Source organism: Clinocottus analis, unplaced genomic scaffold (assembly GCF_023055335.1).
Source record: "Clinocottus analis isolate CAN_PGR_092001 unplaced genomic scaffold, fCliAna1.0.p SCAF_17, whole genome shotgun sequence".
NCBI lineage: Eukaryota > Metazoa > Chordata > Actinopteri > Perciformes > Cottidae > Clinocottus > Clinocottus analis.
In genome coordinates this window covers 13526715-13546453 of record NW_027175898.1, presented here as the reverse complement: position 1 = coordinate 13546453, position 19739 = coordinate 13526715, and the positions used below count along the sequence as shown (strand labels likewise).

The following is a 19739-nucleotide window of genomic DNA, read 5'->3' as shown; positions in this document are numbered from 1 at the left end:
AAAAATAATCTCCAAACAAGGATTCCAGTACCACCATCAATATTATTTACAAAATAATTACATTCATATTATATATATTTTAAAGCCCTGCCGTGTTGTAATGTCATTTATATTAATTGTAATGTTGTTTTTGTTATTTTAAAAAGGTACTTTATCTGATGCACCATCACTGTGTCTTGTAAGTAAAGCCTTACTTTCTTTTCTCTTATCTCAAAACCAATCAAAACAGTATATTAATCCTTCGAGGCAGATAACAGATAACTTCTGATAGCAATGAAGTCGGTCATATAATCAGGAGCGAAGCAAACCACCTGTGTTCAGACCGGTGACGTCATCAGCCGTCATCTGGCACACCTGCTGTCAATTAGCGACCTCGACCTCCTGATGAGGGTTTCAGTCACATTGACAACGAGACCGTTCCGCTTTAATACGATGGAAATAAATGAAGGAACGACATGTCAGCTGAGCGATACACGATGTTCAGAAACTAGACGAAAAGAATACGCCGACGTGTCATTTGTCACGTTGAGCGCCCCCTTGTGGTGCAAACTGGAACATCAAGTCCATCCAAACCCACCAGCCGCTTTTTTTAATCAAAAAAATATTTTTAATATCAAATAATTACATAAAAATAAACATTAAGAAAAGAAAATACAACTTTTTTTTTTTCATCAGTGAAATGCCCCCGGAAAAAATCATTACATTAAAACTTAATTTCACTGGATTTACACGTTCAATTTTTTTTTTTGAATGACCTGCAAGTAAAAGCACTCTCTAAAAAACAGAGAACACGTACGGTAGGTCCACAGAGGAAATAACTTATTTTAAAGACAGGTTGACTCTTGCTCCGTCACATTCAACAGACTCTCCATGTTTACGATGGTGCGTTTAAGGCCCCTATATATAAATTCAGCGTCTCCACACTCAGTGTTTCATGCAGCAGTGTACAAACAGACTCCCTGAACTCCCTCGGTTCACAGATTTAACGACATCTACTCGCAGTCGGCGCCTCTTCCCGTTGCAGTTTTGAGTACTTTTGGCAAAAGGTTCAGTGTTGGAAGGTATTTTAGAAAAAAAAAATGCAGCTTCAATGTCTCAAGCACTAACCCTCAGTCCCTCAGTTTGTAAAAAACACCCTCCTGCAGCTTCAGCCCAGACGGCCGAACCGGTCGTTCCTCTGTGAGTGTCGGGTACAGCTGGCGCAGCAGAAGCTGGAGTAGTACGAGTTGGAGCAGAGGCGGGCGTAAACTATCAGCTCGCAGTTGGCGAGATCAGGCTGGTCCACGCATTCTGGCGGCACGTCGACGCCTGCAACAGAGACGAAGAAGACATGTGTGGAGTGAATTCATCTCACAGCTGCACTCGGCTTGTTCTGTCGTTTGATGTTGTGTTGTCTGAAAACTATTTGTTTAGTTTTTTGGTTCCCACATCAATATAGATAGATAGATAGATAGATAGATAGATAGATAGATAGATAGATAGATAGATAGATAGATAGATACTTTAAAAGCTAAAACAAATTCCCATCTAGATTTTAAAGCTCACAAACAATCTCTATTGTGATACTCATGATCTCCTATCTTCTGTTGCACATGGGAAGGTAACAAACATCTGGATGGCCGTGAGGCTTTCCCCCCTCCCCCCCTCACCTTGGTGGGTGTCTTTAATGACTCTGACTTCAGCCGTGGCGCTCACGGAGTAGATGCCGGTGTAAGCGTTACAGGTGTACGTGCCCTCGTCGGAGGGCTTGACGTTGTTCAGGATCAGGCTGCCGTCAGAGGACTTCTGGATGTTACGGCCGTCCGGACGCACCGGCACGCCGTTCCTGAGGAAACAGAGGAGAGAGGCAGATGAGGCCCGAGAGCTTTATGCAACTTCTTCTACCGCTAACTCAAGTCACTTTGGAAAAGTAGAAATAACACGGCAATAATCTTATGAATGATTTTAGATTTCTTTTTAAAGTACGCAACAGAAGAATATATAACTTTTTCAACTTTTTTTGACCCTCATTCTCCACTAAAAAAAACCCCCAAAACAATCCATTTAAATAACCAATACCTGACTTTTTTACAGACTGCACGAGCTGGATAACTATTGGGCTAAGTCTTAGTCAAAGTAATTCATAAATTAATCTGGAACTGAGCATCAAACAAACTACAAAAACTCTGTGTGAGAGCATTTTTATTTCCAACTGCGCCTCTAGTAGGAGTTATGTACCTATTTATGAAAACAAACAACCTTAAAGTATTGCATTTCTTATTGAAAAAACCCTTTAAAAAGTATAATTATCTTATTTGTGCCACTACATTGTGCTGCACCTGCTGTGCCGACATCCATTCACAATCCCGCCTAACAGATTATACTCATGATGACCTGGACCAGCCGATGTTGACGTTGTCTCCTGACACCACACAGGGGAGCAGAGCTGTGCTGCCTTCAGACACCCGGATGTTATTGGGAGCTGTGGTGATCTTCAGGTCGGCTGGACAACAGAAACATTTTTTTTTTAAAACTAACATAAATCCTCACAGAATTATTCTGCATATCGTCTAAGTCCAAACACTCACATATAGCGACCTCTGCTGGTGCTTACGTGAAACGACAGCATGAACGGACGCCCGAAAACAGAGAGAATAAAAGTCACCTTGGACTCTGAGCTGCAGCTGCCGCTGCTCCAGCTGCTGCTGAGAGGAGGCCGTGCACGTGTAGACGCCCGAGTCTGCAGACTTCAGAGAGCCGATGGTCAGAGAGCCATCTGAATGTTGGGTGAACCTGCGACGACGAAACAGCAGCGAGTCAAGACACCTGCTCGCACATCACAGCACAAGCTGCTGTAAATCTACTGAGTCTACCGAAAAGAATGAATGACTTCAATGTATTTTTTATGATTACAAGATGGAAAGTTCCTCCGAATCCCAATGCGTGCATGGATCAGTGGGGCCGTGGGACTTTTACCTGGAGTCACTGAGGACGAGTCCGTCTTTAGTCCACTGGATGCTGACGGACGGGACAGCCGACGGAGGGACGATTGTGCACGAGAGTCTGGCAGTTTGCCCGGCTCGCCTTTCCAGCGAAGACGAGCTCGACCGCTCGATGCTGAAGCTGAGAAGAGACGGCAGTGACGGCGGCTGTTTCATCGGTTTTCAATTTAACACACAGCTACACATTTCAGAGGACCGTTGGAAAGAATACAAATATTAAGCTTCACTGATTTTTTGGGGTGTTTTGTCTTCTTCAATTTGTCTTCTTTGGAAGACTTTTGAGTACGCAGAGAAAGAGAGATTGTTCTCACCGAGGCAGCGGACCGTCTCCGGGCAGTGAGGTATGAACCAGCTGAGATGAACCCTCTATAAGACACACACACATACACACACACACACAAATTGGGTCAATGCTTAATTCACTTACATAATGTCCCAATAACACATCATGCATGAAGGCCGGCGAAGTCAGCATGTTCAGACACAACCTCTGACATCATCTGTGACATCAGCATCAGCTTTGCCTCAATCTTCGGGATCGTGTGACGGCCTAATTGGGGTTAAAGTCGGTCGAATTACGGTTTTGACCGAATCTGGCCCCAATTAGCCGAATGCACACCGGGAGAAAGGTTGCTTTTTTTTCCTCGGAAGCTTTCTTTGTGTCCTCCGTTTACTGGACAATCTACACATTGTTTATATCCATACGTGCCTTGTCTTTAGTGATTAACAAAACACATTCACACCGGGCTTCTTCCTCACGAGTCTGGAGCAGAGAGCCAACAGGAAGCAGAATAGTGGATTTCACCGGTGTTTCACCACTGTATGACATGATACTAACTTATAGCTGCCGGGATTTAAATCCCTGATCCAACTGCATTGAGGAAGTCAAAACAAACGACTTTTAAGCCAATTTATAATTTAAAACAAAGCGTATTTCACTGAGCTTTCTGACAGCGGGTCACCCTCTGTGTGTTTTGGGGCCTTTTATATGTTATTTCTGGGTACGATGAGTTAGAATAGAAATATAATTCAGTGTTTTTCATATTTTATCGTCGTAATGAATCTGTAGCTGCTTGGGCAGCTGCCTTCCTTAGTCCTTCCCTGTTCTGATGGTACTGCTACTTGGGTGCCTTTGGCACGTTCTTAAACAAACCAACAAACCAACATGTTTCCGGCTGACGCCGCACTAGTTTCATAGACATTACCTGAGATGGACAGGTAGATGTAGCGGTGGTCTCTCTCCTGTTCACGAGTGGCCACACACAAGAACCAACCAGAGTCCAACTTAGTGAGAGGACCAACTAACAGGGAACCGTTGGGCTGCTGGTGATGCCTACAGAACACACAACACATAGAAAAATAGTCACAAACATTGACAGAAAATAACAAATATTCTGTGTGTGTGTGTTTCTACAGACCTGCGAGTTGACAGAGGGACACCATCTCTCCTCCACTCCACATTGACGGTGGAGGACGGCGGCGGGCTGACTCTGCAGGGCAGCACAACGGTCTGGCCCACCAACGCTTCCACCGTGGAGGGGTCCGACTTATCGATGGTCACTTCCCCAAGGGTCAAACTGAGGAACAGGAGGATACGAGCACAGAGGGAAGGAAGGAAGGAAAGGAGGGAAAGAATAGGATGGAGGATCAGGAGGAAGTTGGAAGATTGAAGGGAGGAGGAGAATGAAAGAGTCACTTTATGCCCCGCTGTTGGTACTTTTTTATTAGTAGTCACCAAAGCAAGCATAAAGATCGCCCACAACCTGGCTTCAGAGGTTCATCAGAGAGAAAGAGATGGAGGGGAAACCCAGCTTTGGCTCACAAAATTGGCCCATGCAACATGAAAAAGTGGACGAGACAAAACAACCTTCACCCAGAACACAACTAAGTCTGCGAGCCACAAATCAAAGACAAATTTCCCAGCAAAGAAGTCGACGAACAATGTGCCACCCACATGGAAGATGTCGCTAACACACCAAACTACACGGATGTGGATGGAGGTGGAGGCAGACGGAGTTTAGTGACAACACAAAACCAACGACATGAAGCATCACAGCAGAACCTTTATTAGTTTGATCGAATTGACATTGAGGTGATGACACAAAGCAGGAAGGCGGTGGACACGGTGAGGTATAGCGGGCACAAATAAGCACGGGATGACGACTAACAGGAACTCCGGACAGACAGTGAAAAGTCCCAGAAAGCATTAAACAGGAGAAACGTCCATTTTAGGGTCGCTGTGAGCTTGTTTGTCGACTTCCCGGGACATTAAAAAGGGGAAAAACACCAGGTGCTGCAAAGCGTGAGAAGGACAGTCTGTGGAGCTCAAGGTAACACAAGATTTTGTCTTTAAAGCTTGTTAAAAAAAGCAGGAACGGATTATTTATTTAGTCTTCACTTTGATTTCTCAGATTACAGACGCGTCATTAGTAATTAACACATTTTACTGCAGACATGAGCAAAATAAGATTCTGTCAAATGATGTGAACTGCTATCCTTCATTTAAAAAAAGAAAAAAAAACTTTTTTCTTGTATTATTCAAAAAAAACACAATAATATTAATTCTGCATCTGGTTTATATAAATGTGTGGTGCATGTAGCCTGAGAATATTTAGCACAATGATAAACAACTTTAGCTTTGACCTCATCGTAAGAGAATGATGCGCGTGGGTTTGCCTGCGCAGGTTGTTTGTCTCTTTGGCCCTCCTCACACTCCGTCAGGGGCTCCGTCAGCAGAGGGAGGAAAGGCTGTAAACAGCTTTATGGGGTCGAGTGGAGGCGGGGCCGGAGGCCGAGCTCCTCGCTGTGCTCCACCCGGGTCTTTCGGAGGGGGGGGGGGGTTCTTACCTCGCCGCCGGGCCGGTGTGCTGTGCAGCGGTGGCGGCGGGGGAAGGTCGGCGAGTGCGCAGGAAGACTCTGGCTCTGTGGGCGTGGTTGGCGGCGCTTGTGGCCTGTCTGCCGGTGCCGCCGGTCGATCCTCCCTGCACTGTGAAAATCCTGCCCATGCTGCGTGACCCTCCGCCTGTTGACCCTCCGGACGTGGATCCACCGGCTCCGGGTGCTGATCCGGCTCCGGGTGCTGTTCCCGCTCCGGGCGCGGTCCTTCCGGCGGCGGGTTCCCTTCTTGAAGTCGGCTCTGCGGCGGGAGCGACCGGCCCCGCCCCCTGCTGGCCCGTGGCGGGCACCCGGCAACCCCTCTGGCACTCGGCCCGGGTCATGAAGTTGTTTGCGTTGCCGTGGCAGCCTCCGAACCAGAAGTGCACGCACTTGGAGACGATGACGTCGTAGTAGTAGCGCGGCACCCAGCCGCTGCAGGAGCCGGCGGCGCGAGGCAGCGAGCAGATGGAGCGCTCAACTGCAGCGGAGAAACATGGAGTGTCATTACTAACTTTTCCTGCACTTTCAGCTGTATCACATGGTCTTCATCCATGGACAGCGCTGGCTAAGATGACATCATCGTCTGACGAGGGACATACGATACAATGTGAAGCTACAGAACAAGCTAGCGAGGGGAGGTGGCATTGTTGCTTTTCCGGGAGTTTAAGAACACACACACACACACACACACAAAAGATGAATGTGTAATAATGTATTTGCAGCTACTCAGTCTCTTACTGTGGTTGGGTGGGCTGGGGCAGCCCTCCCCGTTGGGTCCTCCCGCAGGTGTGGTGCGGTCATAACAGCAGCCGTAGGTGGTGATGCGGCACTGCGCTCCATTCTCAGTGGGCAGAGAAGCAGCAGCCTGAGGAAACGTGACATCACAGATTAGGAGAGCGCTTTTCATGGCCTGTCCGGTCACCACAGTGAGGAGGAGTTTTTTGGGGGATGTTTGCTTACAGTGGGAGCAGGAGCCGCGTACTCCACGCAGCCCTCCTGGTTGGGGCCTTGAACCGCCGTCACTCCGTCTTGGCAGCAGCCGTAACTGACACACAGAACGAGACGGGAGCAGGACAGTGAAACACTTTGCACTGGCGGTACAAAAACAACAAAAATGTGCAACTCTTGACTTTTCTAGGAAAGCCTCTGGTCACTTAGTGGTAACTTCTGTGTTCACGAGCGACGCCAAGCCAACTGGTCAGAGGGCCATAGAAGTGACACAGGCTCTAAGGTCCATATGTTCCTTCAGCCAAATGTCAGGTTGGAGCTGGATACCTGGTCTGGACGCAGTGTGGCTGGACAGCGGTGGGAGCCGGGACACGTGGGCAGCCCAGACCCTGGGGGCCCCCGGCTGAAGTGCGTCCATCGGGGCAGCAGCCATAGTGGGACTGGCTGCAGTGGAGGGCCGGGGCGGAGCCGTGAGGGTCCAGGACTGTGTTGGTCTGGCTCGGATTCGTCTCCGGCCTGCGGACTGCGACGAAAAACCCAAGCGGGAGGCGAATTAATACACACACAAGACGACACGTCGCTTTAAAAATGTACAATGGAGTCCAAGCTTTTGTGCCGGCGGCCCCTCACAGGAAGCTGCCACACAAAAGAGCACATGAAGGAAAAACACATGTGTACAATTAACCCATGAAACATTTGCTGGTGGAAAGATGGAGGCGGAGAACGGAGGAGAATCAGTTGGGGACAAGAAGTTCCAGCCGTCAAGAGTGAACAATCCCACAGGAAATGAACACACACACACACACACACACACACACAAACACACAACTTGAAATTCTTGCCGCAGAATGCCAGAACATACCAGAAACACAACAGCCAGCACTTCCACACTTCAGTGCTTCGGAAATATTTTAATCAGGCCAACAATGCCCATGGACCCCTGAAAACATGTCAATCAGGCCCGGATAATTAGTGCTGGGACACGGGCAGGCGGGGGGGGGGCTGATGGGCACAAAGTGACAGGAGTTATATCAGAGAGGATGTAGGGCCCGGGGAACTGGGAGGAAGCAATTATGAGCGTGCAATCACACGGTGTAGCTTTTTTTGTTTGGTTTTGTTGTATTATCTTGTTCACAAATGTATAAGTTGGATTTTTAATTTTTTCCAGCGAGCCACTGGTATAACTGTCGTTAGAGGGACATTACAGATGAGTAAGACTTCGTTTGTACTCGAACGTGAGTATAAACGATCTCACACAAAGGCGCTAGTACTCGTCGCGCTGCTCGTTGCGTTATTCTCCGGGCAAACAAAATGTGCTGCGAGGAAGCAAAAAGACGGTGAAACCCGGAAAAGACGCCGAAGAGGAATATATATCAATGTAAAACCATGAGACGCATTTGATTGAGATGATAATAATCACCCCGACGTGTGTTTTTGTCAGTGAACTATGTGTCTATAAACCAATCTTTAAAGAGTAATGGATCACAGGTAAGAGTTGAGTCCAACCTGTCGCGTGGTCTGGCACATACGGCTGGAAAACCGTCTGCGTGTTGTCGTGTCCCTGTGCGTCCTGGATGCTGGGAACTCCTGTGCAGAGCATCAACAAACAAACAAACAAACAACAACACAATAATTCAGTCACGTATTCTAAAACTGAACATCCGTTTGTACTTTTCATTTAAAGATGGAGCCGCTTGAACCGGGTCACTCAGTCTCCTTAAAATGCCACGTGAAGCACTTCAGATAGACAACGATACAGATCCAGAACGTGAAAGGAGACATGGCAGCGTCTGCCCGTCGCGTTGCATGCTCTCACCCTGTGGGCGGTAGCAGGACTGGGTGTTGCAGCGCTCCACGATGGAGGGCTTGGGGAAGGCGTTACATTGAACCACAGGGTACAGGTTCCTCTCTCGGTCGGAGCAGATCACCTGACGCTCTCGGGAGCCGGAGCCACAGCTCTTGGAGCACTGCAGGAAAAAAAAACAAAAAACGAGAGAGAGATTATCGTGAAAACTGTCGATCCGAGAGGCAGAAATGCTTCACATTCAGCCACGGTAACCGCGCATGAGCATCCCAGTGTTCGTGTCCGCTGGTTTCCCATCACACTCACCAGTCCCCAGTCTCCGACGTGCCAGCTGATCTCTCTCAGGCAGGGCGCCATCTCACAGGGTCGGGCGGCGGTCGGGCGGAGCAGAGTGCTGCAGGAAGTTTCCTCCAGCCGCATTCCCCCTGAGCCCACGCAGGTGACGTCTCTGGTCTGCTGGCCTGAACCGCAGCTCACCGAGCACTGCAGACACAACGCCACAGGTTGCTCTTTCGTGTGTGTACAAAGTCATATTGTTTGATATCATTTCAAATAAAAGGGAGCTAGACTTCATTTTGGCGTTTCACTCACCGCGCTCCATCTGGTCGCTTGATACTCTGCGCACTTCTGCATGTTGCAGGTCTGCAGGGCGGGCGGCGCCTCGACGTAGGCGGCGCAAACGGCGTCCTCCACCACGCGGGGGCCCGCGGCATCATGGGAGACGCACTGCACGCTGCGCACCTGAGAGCCTCCGCCGCAGGTCACGGAGCAGGTGTTCCACTCTCCGGTTTTCCAGCTGGGAAAAGCCGACGTGAGGAAGAGGAGGGAGAAGTAAGGAAACATAGTAGTGTGGAACAAATTTAAAAACATTATTTCACTTTCTAAACAGCATCAGTAGAAAGAGGGAGGGAACTTTGAAATATTTTACTGGTCATTGATGTGAACTTTGATGATATTTTTCTATTAGTTTTATTTATCGTTTATTCAGTTCATCCATGTAATGATAAACAAGGGTGAAAAATGTCCATCACACGTCTCATTTTGTCTGAGCAACAGTCCAAATGATTGAAGATGATGTGAAACAAGAAACAACTCCTAAAACGTAAGAAGCTGGAAGCTGATGGAATTGTCTTCTTTGCTCATTTAACAACTTTAAATAACATATTGATAACAAAACAAAAAAAAAATCGTTGAATCGACCAATGGCCATTCTGATACGCATCAGTGTTTTGGAATAAAAAAAACTTCAAATGAAATGCAAGGGCATAAAAGGATGCATCGTTTTAACAAAGCTACTAAAATACTTGCTAATCGCGACGCGATCACGTTAAAAACAACACATCCTTTTTTCGACAATGCAGTGTTAAAGAAAACCCAGAAACCAGCAGCTTTCTTCACCTCCTGGTTAGTTTGACTACTAGAAGCGTTACACACAAAGACTGGAAAACACTCAAGCTAACTGTTAGCGCACATAGACAAACATCAACCGTTAGCACACATACACATGGACAACAACTGTTCCTGGTCTTTATCTTTCATTTGAGGAATAATAAGGGCGCCGTTAGCGTCACCCGAGAGCTTCTTAAACATCTCAGGTTTCTGAGCAGCAGCATCAAAGAAAAGAAGCAGGAAATACCAGAGAGTCCCCGACTGAAGCCTCGGCTATTTACTACCACGCTCACTGCTGCTGTGTCCCAGTCAGAGCCACACAATACCCAACACGCATGACGACCTTTTAACCTTTAACGAACACCTCACAACACACAAGCTACACTAACGCACAGAGAGGTTTTTGTACAGTTGGCTAAAGCGACCAGGCAGCAGCACAGCTCAGCGATCAGGTGCAGCGGCCACAGGTTGGGAGGTTAAAGGAGGAGGCGGAGGTTTCTTTGATGGAAACCTGGCGTCAAATCACCGCCCGGGCCTCCCTGTTGAGAGACGTCAAGTGTGTCCAAGACGAATGAGGATCATTAAAAGGCTGAAAGGAGACCTCTGAGCTGGACTGTTGCCTTCCTTCTCACCCCACATGGAGGAGCAAGGCGCTGCGCTAAAAACACAGATGCTATGGAGTCAAACACATGTGAAGGGGGAGAGTTTGACATTTATTACACTTCTGAAGGATCTTTTTAGTACTTAGCTAAAAAAAAAAAAATCATTTTCCAGGTGTCAATGTGACGCATAGCATGGATATCATTTGAGATAATTACAAAAAAAAAACGATCGTGCATGCTCAGAAAATAAGATAAATTAAACTAAACTAAATGATTAAGATCTCCCCCTGTGTTTGCTGAAACTCTAAACGCTACGACTACAGAGCCCGAGTTACCTGAACACATAGGCTCGGGGCCTTTTTGAGGATCTCCACAACTTTGGTGGATACAGGTACGCCATCCTTTCAGACAGTCACAACACACCAACAACAGTCAACAAGCTGCTGCTTTTTCCACTTTTCACGAGCACAATCTGATAAAAGCCGACGCGCCCGGTGGAACAAAATTCTGCTAAAGTGTACTGAAATGTCACATTTTCACAGGTGAGACTTGACTGGAGTTTACCTGCGGCTCTGTGGGCATGCATGAGGGTTGCATGTGCGGTTGGTCTGAGGCCTCGGCAGAGACGCACAGAGGTAGTCGGGGTAGGACTCGTTGTCGACGGTGCAGAACACCAAACGAGATTGGGAGCCTGATGGCGGTAAGAATGAGAACTTGTGTCATTTTACAAGAAGCAGGTGATGAAAAGATTTTAAAACGCGTCCTGTTCTGCATCCGGGGGACGTTTAGATCGTTGTGTTCATCTGAGACTCTGACCTGATCCACACTCTCTGCTGCAGGAAGACCAGGATCCAAAACTCCAGTAGTAGCCCTGTCTGGAGCGTCCGTTGGGAAGATAATACTCATACTCCACTCCTTGGTTTGGCTCCTGGCTGATCAGCTGAGAGGAGAGGGTCGGACATAACGATTAAATTCTATTTATAAAGACAAGATTTTCTGGTCTGCAACACAATTTGTGTCCAACTCATAAACGTAAGTCCAATATTTACTCTCTTCTAAGCTCTCGACCAACTTCAGAGTGGAATATTTGGCTCTTTAGCTGCTAAATTTTGTTTGTTGCTGAGCAGGTAGCATAGGATGGTGATTAAAAAAAATTCTTTTGCTGGAAATAGCTGTCTGCTGAGGGCGAAAACTGGGCTATTTTGAACAGTGAGAGTGAACAAAAACAGGAAAGCTGCAGGCTGTAAATCCAAAACGTTGAGTTTTAAGACAAAGAAAATAACCACTGTTACCTCAACGACCAGAGGTTCGGTGGTGGGGCCGCGGCCGATGATGGTTTCGGGGACGTTGTCTCCCTCGGCTCCTCGCTGGTAGTACAGCATAGTCCCAGCGATGGGCGTCGCCCTGGAAAACTCAATCACCCAGTGGCCATTGAGGTAGTACTCCCCACGCAGGTTCTTGATAGCTGGCCGTGCACAGAGGTTACAGTCAGTGTATGAACAGAGAACAATCAGAAGACGTTACAGCTGTAAAACTATTTTGTATGATCTCTCTCATCGTCTGTTTTCTAGAAACACAAACTCACCAATGTAGTTGCGTGTGGCCACTGTTTCTCTGATGCTGATGGTGGTGGCTCCAACGGGGATGATGAACATCTGGTTGTAGCCTGAGATGAAAACGACACGCAACTCATTTCACACACACACACACACAATCTACAAAATCAGAAATCAGAGCTTTGTGGTTCCTCAGAAAGAGGGAAATCCTGTTCTGGTGTGAGAAGTGAGCCGATGGACCACATCTGGTGGTTATAAATGTGCAGCGTACCAGTCGGCAGGCTGCGGACAGAGAAGCTGTTCTTGACTTGGTTGCAGGATTGTCCGTTGCCCCCACACTGCAGGCAGGGGTCTTCCTGCTGGAGAGACTCCAGCGTGTTGTCACAGCCGAGACGCTGAGGAGGGAGAAAAAAGTATGGAGAAAACGATTTATCAGAAAGCATGCTGGTGCCAGAGTCTTTGAGAGATGTGGGGCTGATATTGGCCTTTTTCAAGGATGACTGAAGGAATAAGATAAGCTAATCCTTCATCAAGACCTGGTTTAACTACGTGAAGGAACTTGTGTTGCATGCACAACTATGCAGATGTGTAACAGATAATCCAAATGTTCAGTTTGCAGAACTTTCCAAAATAATTTGTACGAATTTAATTCATCTTTCGTTCCCCGACAGAGTAAAAAAGTCCAACAGCTGTGCCCCTTGTATATATAGTAGTGATAATACACACATGATGGGTGTTTTTGTGAGAGGCGAGTGAGTAAAGATTATAAAATATAATTTCTACTTTACAACAGAAACCCTTAAAAAGGCAAGAGTCCAGTCGCAGAGTCGCCAGTTTCAGCAGCCAAACCAAAACTGAACCAGGACCCGTTTTAACCAGGTTGTAAGAACCGACACCATGATGATAATATGTAACGCAGAGACTCCAAGCTTTCTACACAGTTTGTGAATATGGAAGAATTCATATTTTTTTCACTCTTTAGACTTAAATTTGAGTTTTACAAGAGAGTTTTAGTGCCGTGATTTCATGTTTTTTAGAAGTCTTAGTAGAAGTGCTGTGTCTGTTGTGTTGATATTGGTTTTCAAAATTCAACAGCTGTGCTCTTACATGTATTGTTAAGATAAAACACACATAATGTTTATTTAAGTCCGAGCCGGCCGAAAATATCGACTCAAAAATGAAAATTGCACATAAAAAATGTGCTTCATCAATTTTACAAAAAAACCTCAAACAGGCAAAAGTCCAGTCACATAATTGCCGGTTTCAGCAGCCAAACCGAAGCAAAACAAAACCTGCTTTAACAAGGTAAAAGAGAAAAGTGGACCTGCGGGAACACAATGTTTCTGTGAAAGTAACAATCTTAAAACCACGCAACAAAAATCAGGAGCTGGAGGTTGAAAAAGCAAAAGCACGATGAAGGTTCAAAAATAAGACGTGAGAACAGAGTGTGTTTTGAACAGCTGCTCCCCACAGAGGAGGTGATGAAGACACGATGTCAGAGGTTAAATAGAGGAGGTGTTTCGCGGGGAGGAGGCCGCTCCGGTAATTACACGAGAGCAGAAGACGTGTTTGATATTACCGCGTAGTGAAACTAATCTTCCTCCCGGCTGCTCGGCTCTCCACTCTGCTTAACGTCATGTTTCATTCCTGTGACTTTGATTCACTCATGTAAATTATTGACGGGCGCAATGATCACGTTATTAGATCAAATCTGCAACGCTGATGGGGGGGGCGGATGGGGGGGGGGGCTGTATTTCTGTTTATATCGAAGCTCGACAGTCATGTAATCATTGAACATCAGAGATTCAGTACAGTTTCATCTGGTCAGACGGAGAGCAGCATGCGTGTGACTAACGTTCACAAAGAACTAATGATTAATAATAATCATACTTATAAGGAGATTTAAACAACTTGAAAGGTGAAATAATAGTAATAATAACACAAACATGATCTCTCAGGTGGAAATGAGGTCATCAGAGATTCAACTCAGACATGTAAAACTCTTTTAAGATAGTGAATCTGACCTTATCGCACACACACATGTTGTTAATGAGGGTCAGTGCGGCCTACCTTGCACACTCCCTCCACGCAGACGTCCCTCCGCCCCGGGTGGCAGGGCGTCCCGTCGACCACGGAGCTGCGGTGGCGATAGAAGAAGTTTTCTCCTCTTGGCATGCAGTTCAGCTCACAGGCGTTCTCAGCTGTCAGAGACACGAGCTCCACTTTAGAACACGGGTCGTCTCTCAATTTGACCTCCATTCATTTATGTTACACCGCCATGACACCTTAATATTGGTAGGTAGGGAGGTAGGTAGGTAGGGAGGTAGGGAGGTACTCGATAGGAAAGTAGCTAAGTAGGTAGATAGCTAGGTAGGTAAATAGTAAGGGAGGAGGAAAAAAATCGATACAGCATAGTATCGCGATATTTTTCCTGGCGATATTGTATCTATACACGGAAGTCAAGTACCGATCTTTTATTTAATCAGTTCTAAACGTTTTTGGTCCTAGAATAGTAAAATCAATTTTTTTTTTGTTGACAAACTTTCCTTTTGGGACAATTTGCGGTTGAAAAAAAAAACTAATAAATCGCAATATATTGCGATACTCAATATATCGCAGTATCGTGATAATATCGTATCGGGACTTAAGTATTGTGACGATATTGTATCGTGGGACCTCTGGCGATTCCCACCCCTAGTAGATCGATAGATAGATAGATAGATAGATAGATAGATAGATACATAGATACATAGATACATAGATAGATAGATACATAGATAGATAGATGGATGTACTTGCAAATACTACTTTTACTTCACTTCTAACCTCCGTAATATGGGAGCCACTTGTAGAGTTTCCCCTGGAAGTCAGTCCCATCAAACTGGGAGCACTGCTCTTCACGGAAATCCTTGGATCCTTCGGGACAATCCTGAGTGAAACGATGGCATAACAAAGTAAAATATCCTTTCAGCAGAATTAAAGAAAAAAATAATACATATTGTTTGTTTAAATGAAGAAGACATGCAATATATTTTTTAAGTATACATTGTTTGAGGTGTGTTTGTTCACCTGGATGTTGCAGGTGCGGTAAGACTTGTCTGGTCCCACACAGTTGTGTCCTCCATCAGTCCTGAGTGGAGAAAACAGAGCATCAAGATGATGATTGATGTTTTTGCAGATTACATCTGATGCTTGGGGGATTTATCTTGACGAGGCTCCAAGAACTGAGTCAAATAAGCCTTTGATGATTCAACAGTTCACTTAGTTTTAAAAGGGCACTTCAGAGATTTAGTACGGCACTTTGCATGAAGGTTGTGGACCTGTGAGAGACACATGAAAGCTCCTCCAGAGCCACAGATGATGAAACTACTTTCATGGGGAGTGCCTCTTTAAGCCTCAAATATCTGTTTTCATTCATCTTAATGGTGCTGTAGAATTCCCCTTTTGCATCTTTTCCGACCAAACTTTGATTCAACCTTTATGGGTCATCGCTTTGACACACGAACAGATAATGACTAAGTGAGGCTAAAGTGCACGTATAAAGAACCAGCTCAGACTGTCTAAATATCAAGTTACAGACATGAAGTGGCATTCCTCTTTAATCTCTGCATGCGATAAAAAAGAAAACAAGCTCTCAGCATCAGGGGAAGCCTCAACGTCGTCACCTTTGAGCTCAAAAACCGGCACAAACATCCGTGCACGCGTGGCTGAGTGTTTTGCCATCCTTCTCTTGCAGCCAAGCTGATAACGCGTGATTAAGTCACCTCCAAAGTACCTGCCCCGAAGCGTTAAAAACAAGACACGCTCCTGTCAGCACGCCAAAACCGAAACTAAAACAAGTCCAAACACTCAGTGGCAACATCCAGCCTTCAACTTCTCACCTATAGAGTGGAAAATAAGCATCGGGAGCATCACAACTCAAACATTCATTGAGCGCAGAAAATTAAAATAGATTATAGCCCATGAGGTGAGGTAATTTTATACTAAAATGGGAGTTCCTGGAAAGCACCCAACGCATCGACAGCAGTTTAATCATAGTATTTAAAAGGTGTGATTCTGGCAGACAAGATATGACAGAGTTCATCTAAATAGGTAAAAGTGGGCGGGACTTCTTCCCTGTCGTACATCAATCAGCTACATACAGGAAACAGACTCACTGACAGACAGGCGGAGTCACTCACTCACTGACTCACTGACTGGACACGTTGGGAACCGGCATCTTACACAAATCAATGGAAAACACCAAACGTCACCCACCCAGGACAAAACCACATTGTCCTACGGTTTCTCCTTCCCATGAATGCAACAAGTATCAAACAGGCGGATCGTAAAACTGTTCGGACACGTTAAAGAAACAACTCATTGTAGACACGTTCTGCCTGGTGGGCAAACAAATCCAACATGTCCTTTTTTATCAAATTACCTCTGAGTTTTGTTAAATATCTGAGGCACACTGCGTTTTGCTGAGTCGGCGAGACTGCAAACACAGCAAACGCGGCTGATATTATATGTTATTATAGAATATTAGATTATTTTAGTTTTTACCAATAATGAATACTTTACATACAAGCATTTTAATGTTGTAATTTGTCAATTCGGCGCCGATTTTGGGATAGTTTGTATACCACTGGAGATTAGCAGTATGGTACTGCATCATAAAATAAAAGCAGAACATGTGTTTTTCATGTAAAAAAGTATCTGGTAAATCAAATCAATGTAATGGAGTAAAAAGTACAATATTTTTCTCTGAGATGTAGTGGAGTAGAAATATAAAGCATAACATGGAAATACTGAAATAAAGTACAAGTATGTCACAATTGTACTAAAGTAAATGTACTTAGTTACATTCCACTGCTTGTATGAAGATATTTTGAGGTACTCATCGTATTTCCATCTTGTGTTCCTTTAGACTTGTAAGATACCGGAAACTCTCAAATTAACAGTTTCAGGCCCAAAGACAAATAACAAAATAAAAATAAAATAATAGTGTCATATAAAATAACACATCAAACACATTGGACATTTTTCTGCAGAATGAGTACTTTTACTCTTGATGCTTTCAGTGGATTTGGCTGCTAACACTCTCGTACCTGAACACATCACTTCCCCCCTCATGAACACAGATCTCTTTATGGGTTACATGAGGCAACACGCCGGCTGGATTCCAGCTCTGAACATTTACAATGTAAACTGACAACAACACTCCTCACTCTGTCCTGTGCAGTCGGTTGTTACCACACAACCTATACAAAAACATATTTAAAATGAATTATACTTCAAAAATAACCACACTAACGTGTGCAGCAGAGAGATCCTCACAAGCAGCCAACACCCAGGAAATATTAAAGTCCTTTTAATATTGAAGAGCCCCTCCCTGCAGTCTGCTCTGGATGCAAGACAAGCCCTCGTCCTCCTGACTTCAAGGCATTCTTCTACTATCAAGATACCGTCCGTGACCGTGAACCTCTCAATTAGCTCCATTCACACACTGTGAGTGTGTTCAGGGACTCACAACGAGCTGAGTTTGTCAAAGGGAGGCAGACGGCGGTGCATGTGTTTATACAGACATGTTTCTGTACATGTAAGGGCAATAAAGATAGAAAGGTGGGGGGTGGATAGGTAGGAAGGTAGTTAGGTAGGTAAGTAGGTAGGGAGGTAGCTAGGTAGGTATATAGGTAGTTAGGTATGTAAGGAGGTAGTTAGGTAGGTAATTAAGTAGGTAAGTACGTAGGTAAGGAGGGAGGTACTAGATAGGAATGTAGCTCAGTAGGTAGGTAGGTAGGTAGGTAATAGATAGGACGGTAGCTAAGTAGCTAGCTAGCTAGCTAGCTAGGTAGGTAGCTAGGTATATAGGTAGGTAGGTAGGTAAGGAGGTAGGTAAGTAAGCAGGTAAGTACATAGGTAGGGAGGGAGGTGCTAGATAGGAATGTAGCTAAATAGGTAGGAAGGTAGGTAGGTAGGTACTAGATAGGAAAGTAGGTAGGTAGGCAGGAAGGAGACGAACCTGTGTGTGATACAGCTCCTGGTTCTCACGGTCACTCCGCTGCCACAGCTCCGGCTGCATTCTCCATAAGGCCCCCATGCGTCCCAGTGATCCACAGCGGCCACCTGAACACAACACACCAGTTCATACACCCAGCGCAATGTAAACAGGCAACAACAATGACCTTGTATTAATGCTTTAACATTGCTTTCAAACCAAATCTCATTCACTTTCCAACAAACTTTGAAACTGAATTCATAATCCAACATGGACATAGAATTTTTTAAATGGTCAGAAAAATACAAATCTTCTGGACTCCATTTGTTGAAGAAGACTGTGTGATATGCTAAAAGCTCCAGTCAAGCGACACCTGAAGGTAAGATTGCTTTGGAACCAAATATAACTTATAGTATTTATAGTATATTTTTATTCATTCAGTGTTTGTTGTTGTTATGAATTAGTTTCCAGTTCTTCCTCTACTGGGAGTTCACCATGAGCGCTGGAGCCAGCAGCAGCTGGAGGAGTACCAGAGGCAAGAGCATCTTCATCGCTTCCTGGAAAAGAAAACAGAAAGAAGAGGAGACGGTTACTCACTGTGACTAATAGAGACATTTACACATTGAGCAACAAGCCAGGGTCATAAATCAGAGTGTGTGGTAATGATTTTGTTTCTGCGGATCATCAAGCTAAACATACACATGATGAATGAGCGTTAGGGTTCGTAAACAGTAAGTTCTGTGGTTTGGTTTGCAGCCGTCGACCACAGCAGATAATCAACAGCTGCTTCTGTGGATCCGTTAGTAAAGTTTACGTCTGATGAAACTCGAGGATTGGGAGTGGAGCTGGAGAGAGTAATTTAGCAAAAATGCCAAAACATTTCGTGACCTCTGTGTCTTAAGCGTAATAGATATCTTAGTTTTGGTGTCGCAATGGACGCGTATAATAAGTCCTAATGATGTTCTGAAATGTGTCATCCCCAATGTTTTTCAAAGCCACACCTCTTTTTGTGAGATCACTCTAACCTCAAACACCAGCCGTATGATTTCTCTACGCTGCCTCTTCACTTAATTGCTTAACTCAGCTGAAATGTCTCCGTTGTTGCATGTGGAGAGGCTGTTTGTTTGTTTTCACCGGGGCAAGCGTAGGGTTTCTTGCACCCCTGAGAGAGAGAGAAGAAGAAGAAGAAGAAACGGGTCACCTCTGACCCCGTCTGCCATGACGGCCGGATGAGGGCTGTTAAACCCCAAGAGCCAACAGGCAAGAAGTCAGAGGGGAGGTGATGTCAGAGAGGAGAGAAGACGGGCCGTCAGCATGTCTGATCCCTCACAAACAACGATGGCTGCAACAACCGCCCAGGATTGAGCAACACAATGGAGTCATCTTCACTGGGTGGTGATAGTCTCATGTCTGGACGTCTCGAGACTTTAGAGACGAAGCCTTAGGGCAGCTCATGATCGGAGCTGCCCTAAATGTTCTTTACATTACTAACTCATCTGTTGGCTGTTCTGTAACATTCACCAATGAATCATTTAGTCCATAAAATGTCATAACGTTGTGATAAATGCCGTTACATGTTCCTTGGATCCAAGGCGTTGACTT

General features: G+C 45.4%; 1 protein-coding gene across 1 annotated transcript; it reads right to left on the bottom strand.

Moving 5' to 3' along the window:
• Positions 1–665: 665 nt before the first annotated feature.
• Positions 666–18688, bottom strand: paplna (papilin a, proteoglycan-like sulfated glycoprotein). The gene is made up of 26 exons (XM_068580548.1): positions 18632–18688; positions 18162–18265; positions 15227–15287; positions 14984–15086; positions 14228–14358; positions 12429–12552; positions 12187–12267; positions 11894–12066; positions 11418–11541; positions 11166–11292; positions 9202–9406; positions 8917–9093; positions 8623–8773; positions 8313–8393; positions 7134–7329; positions 6819–6903; positions 6597–6723; positions 5829–6336; positions 4400–4558; positions 4187–4314; positions 3293–3347; positions 2956–3102; positions 2645–2772; positions 2374–2482; positions 1650–1825; positions 666–1308 (listed from the first exon to the last, which is right to left on the bottom strand). The coding sequence occupies exons 1-26, from the start codon at positions 18686–18688 to the stop codon at positions 1148–1150; spliced, it is 3678 nt and encodes a 1225-aa protein (XP_068436649.1). The 3' UTR covers positions 666–1147.
• Positions 18689–19739: the final 1051 nt, after the last annotated feature.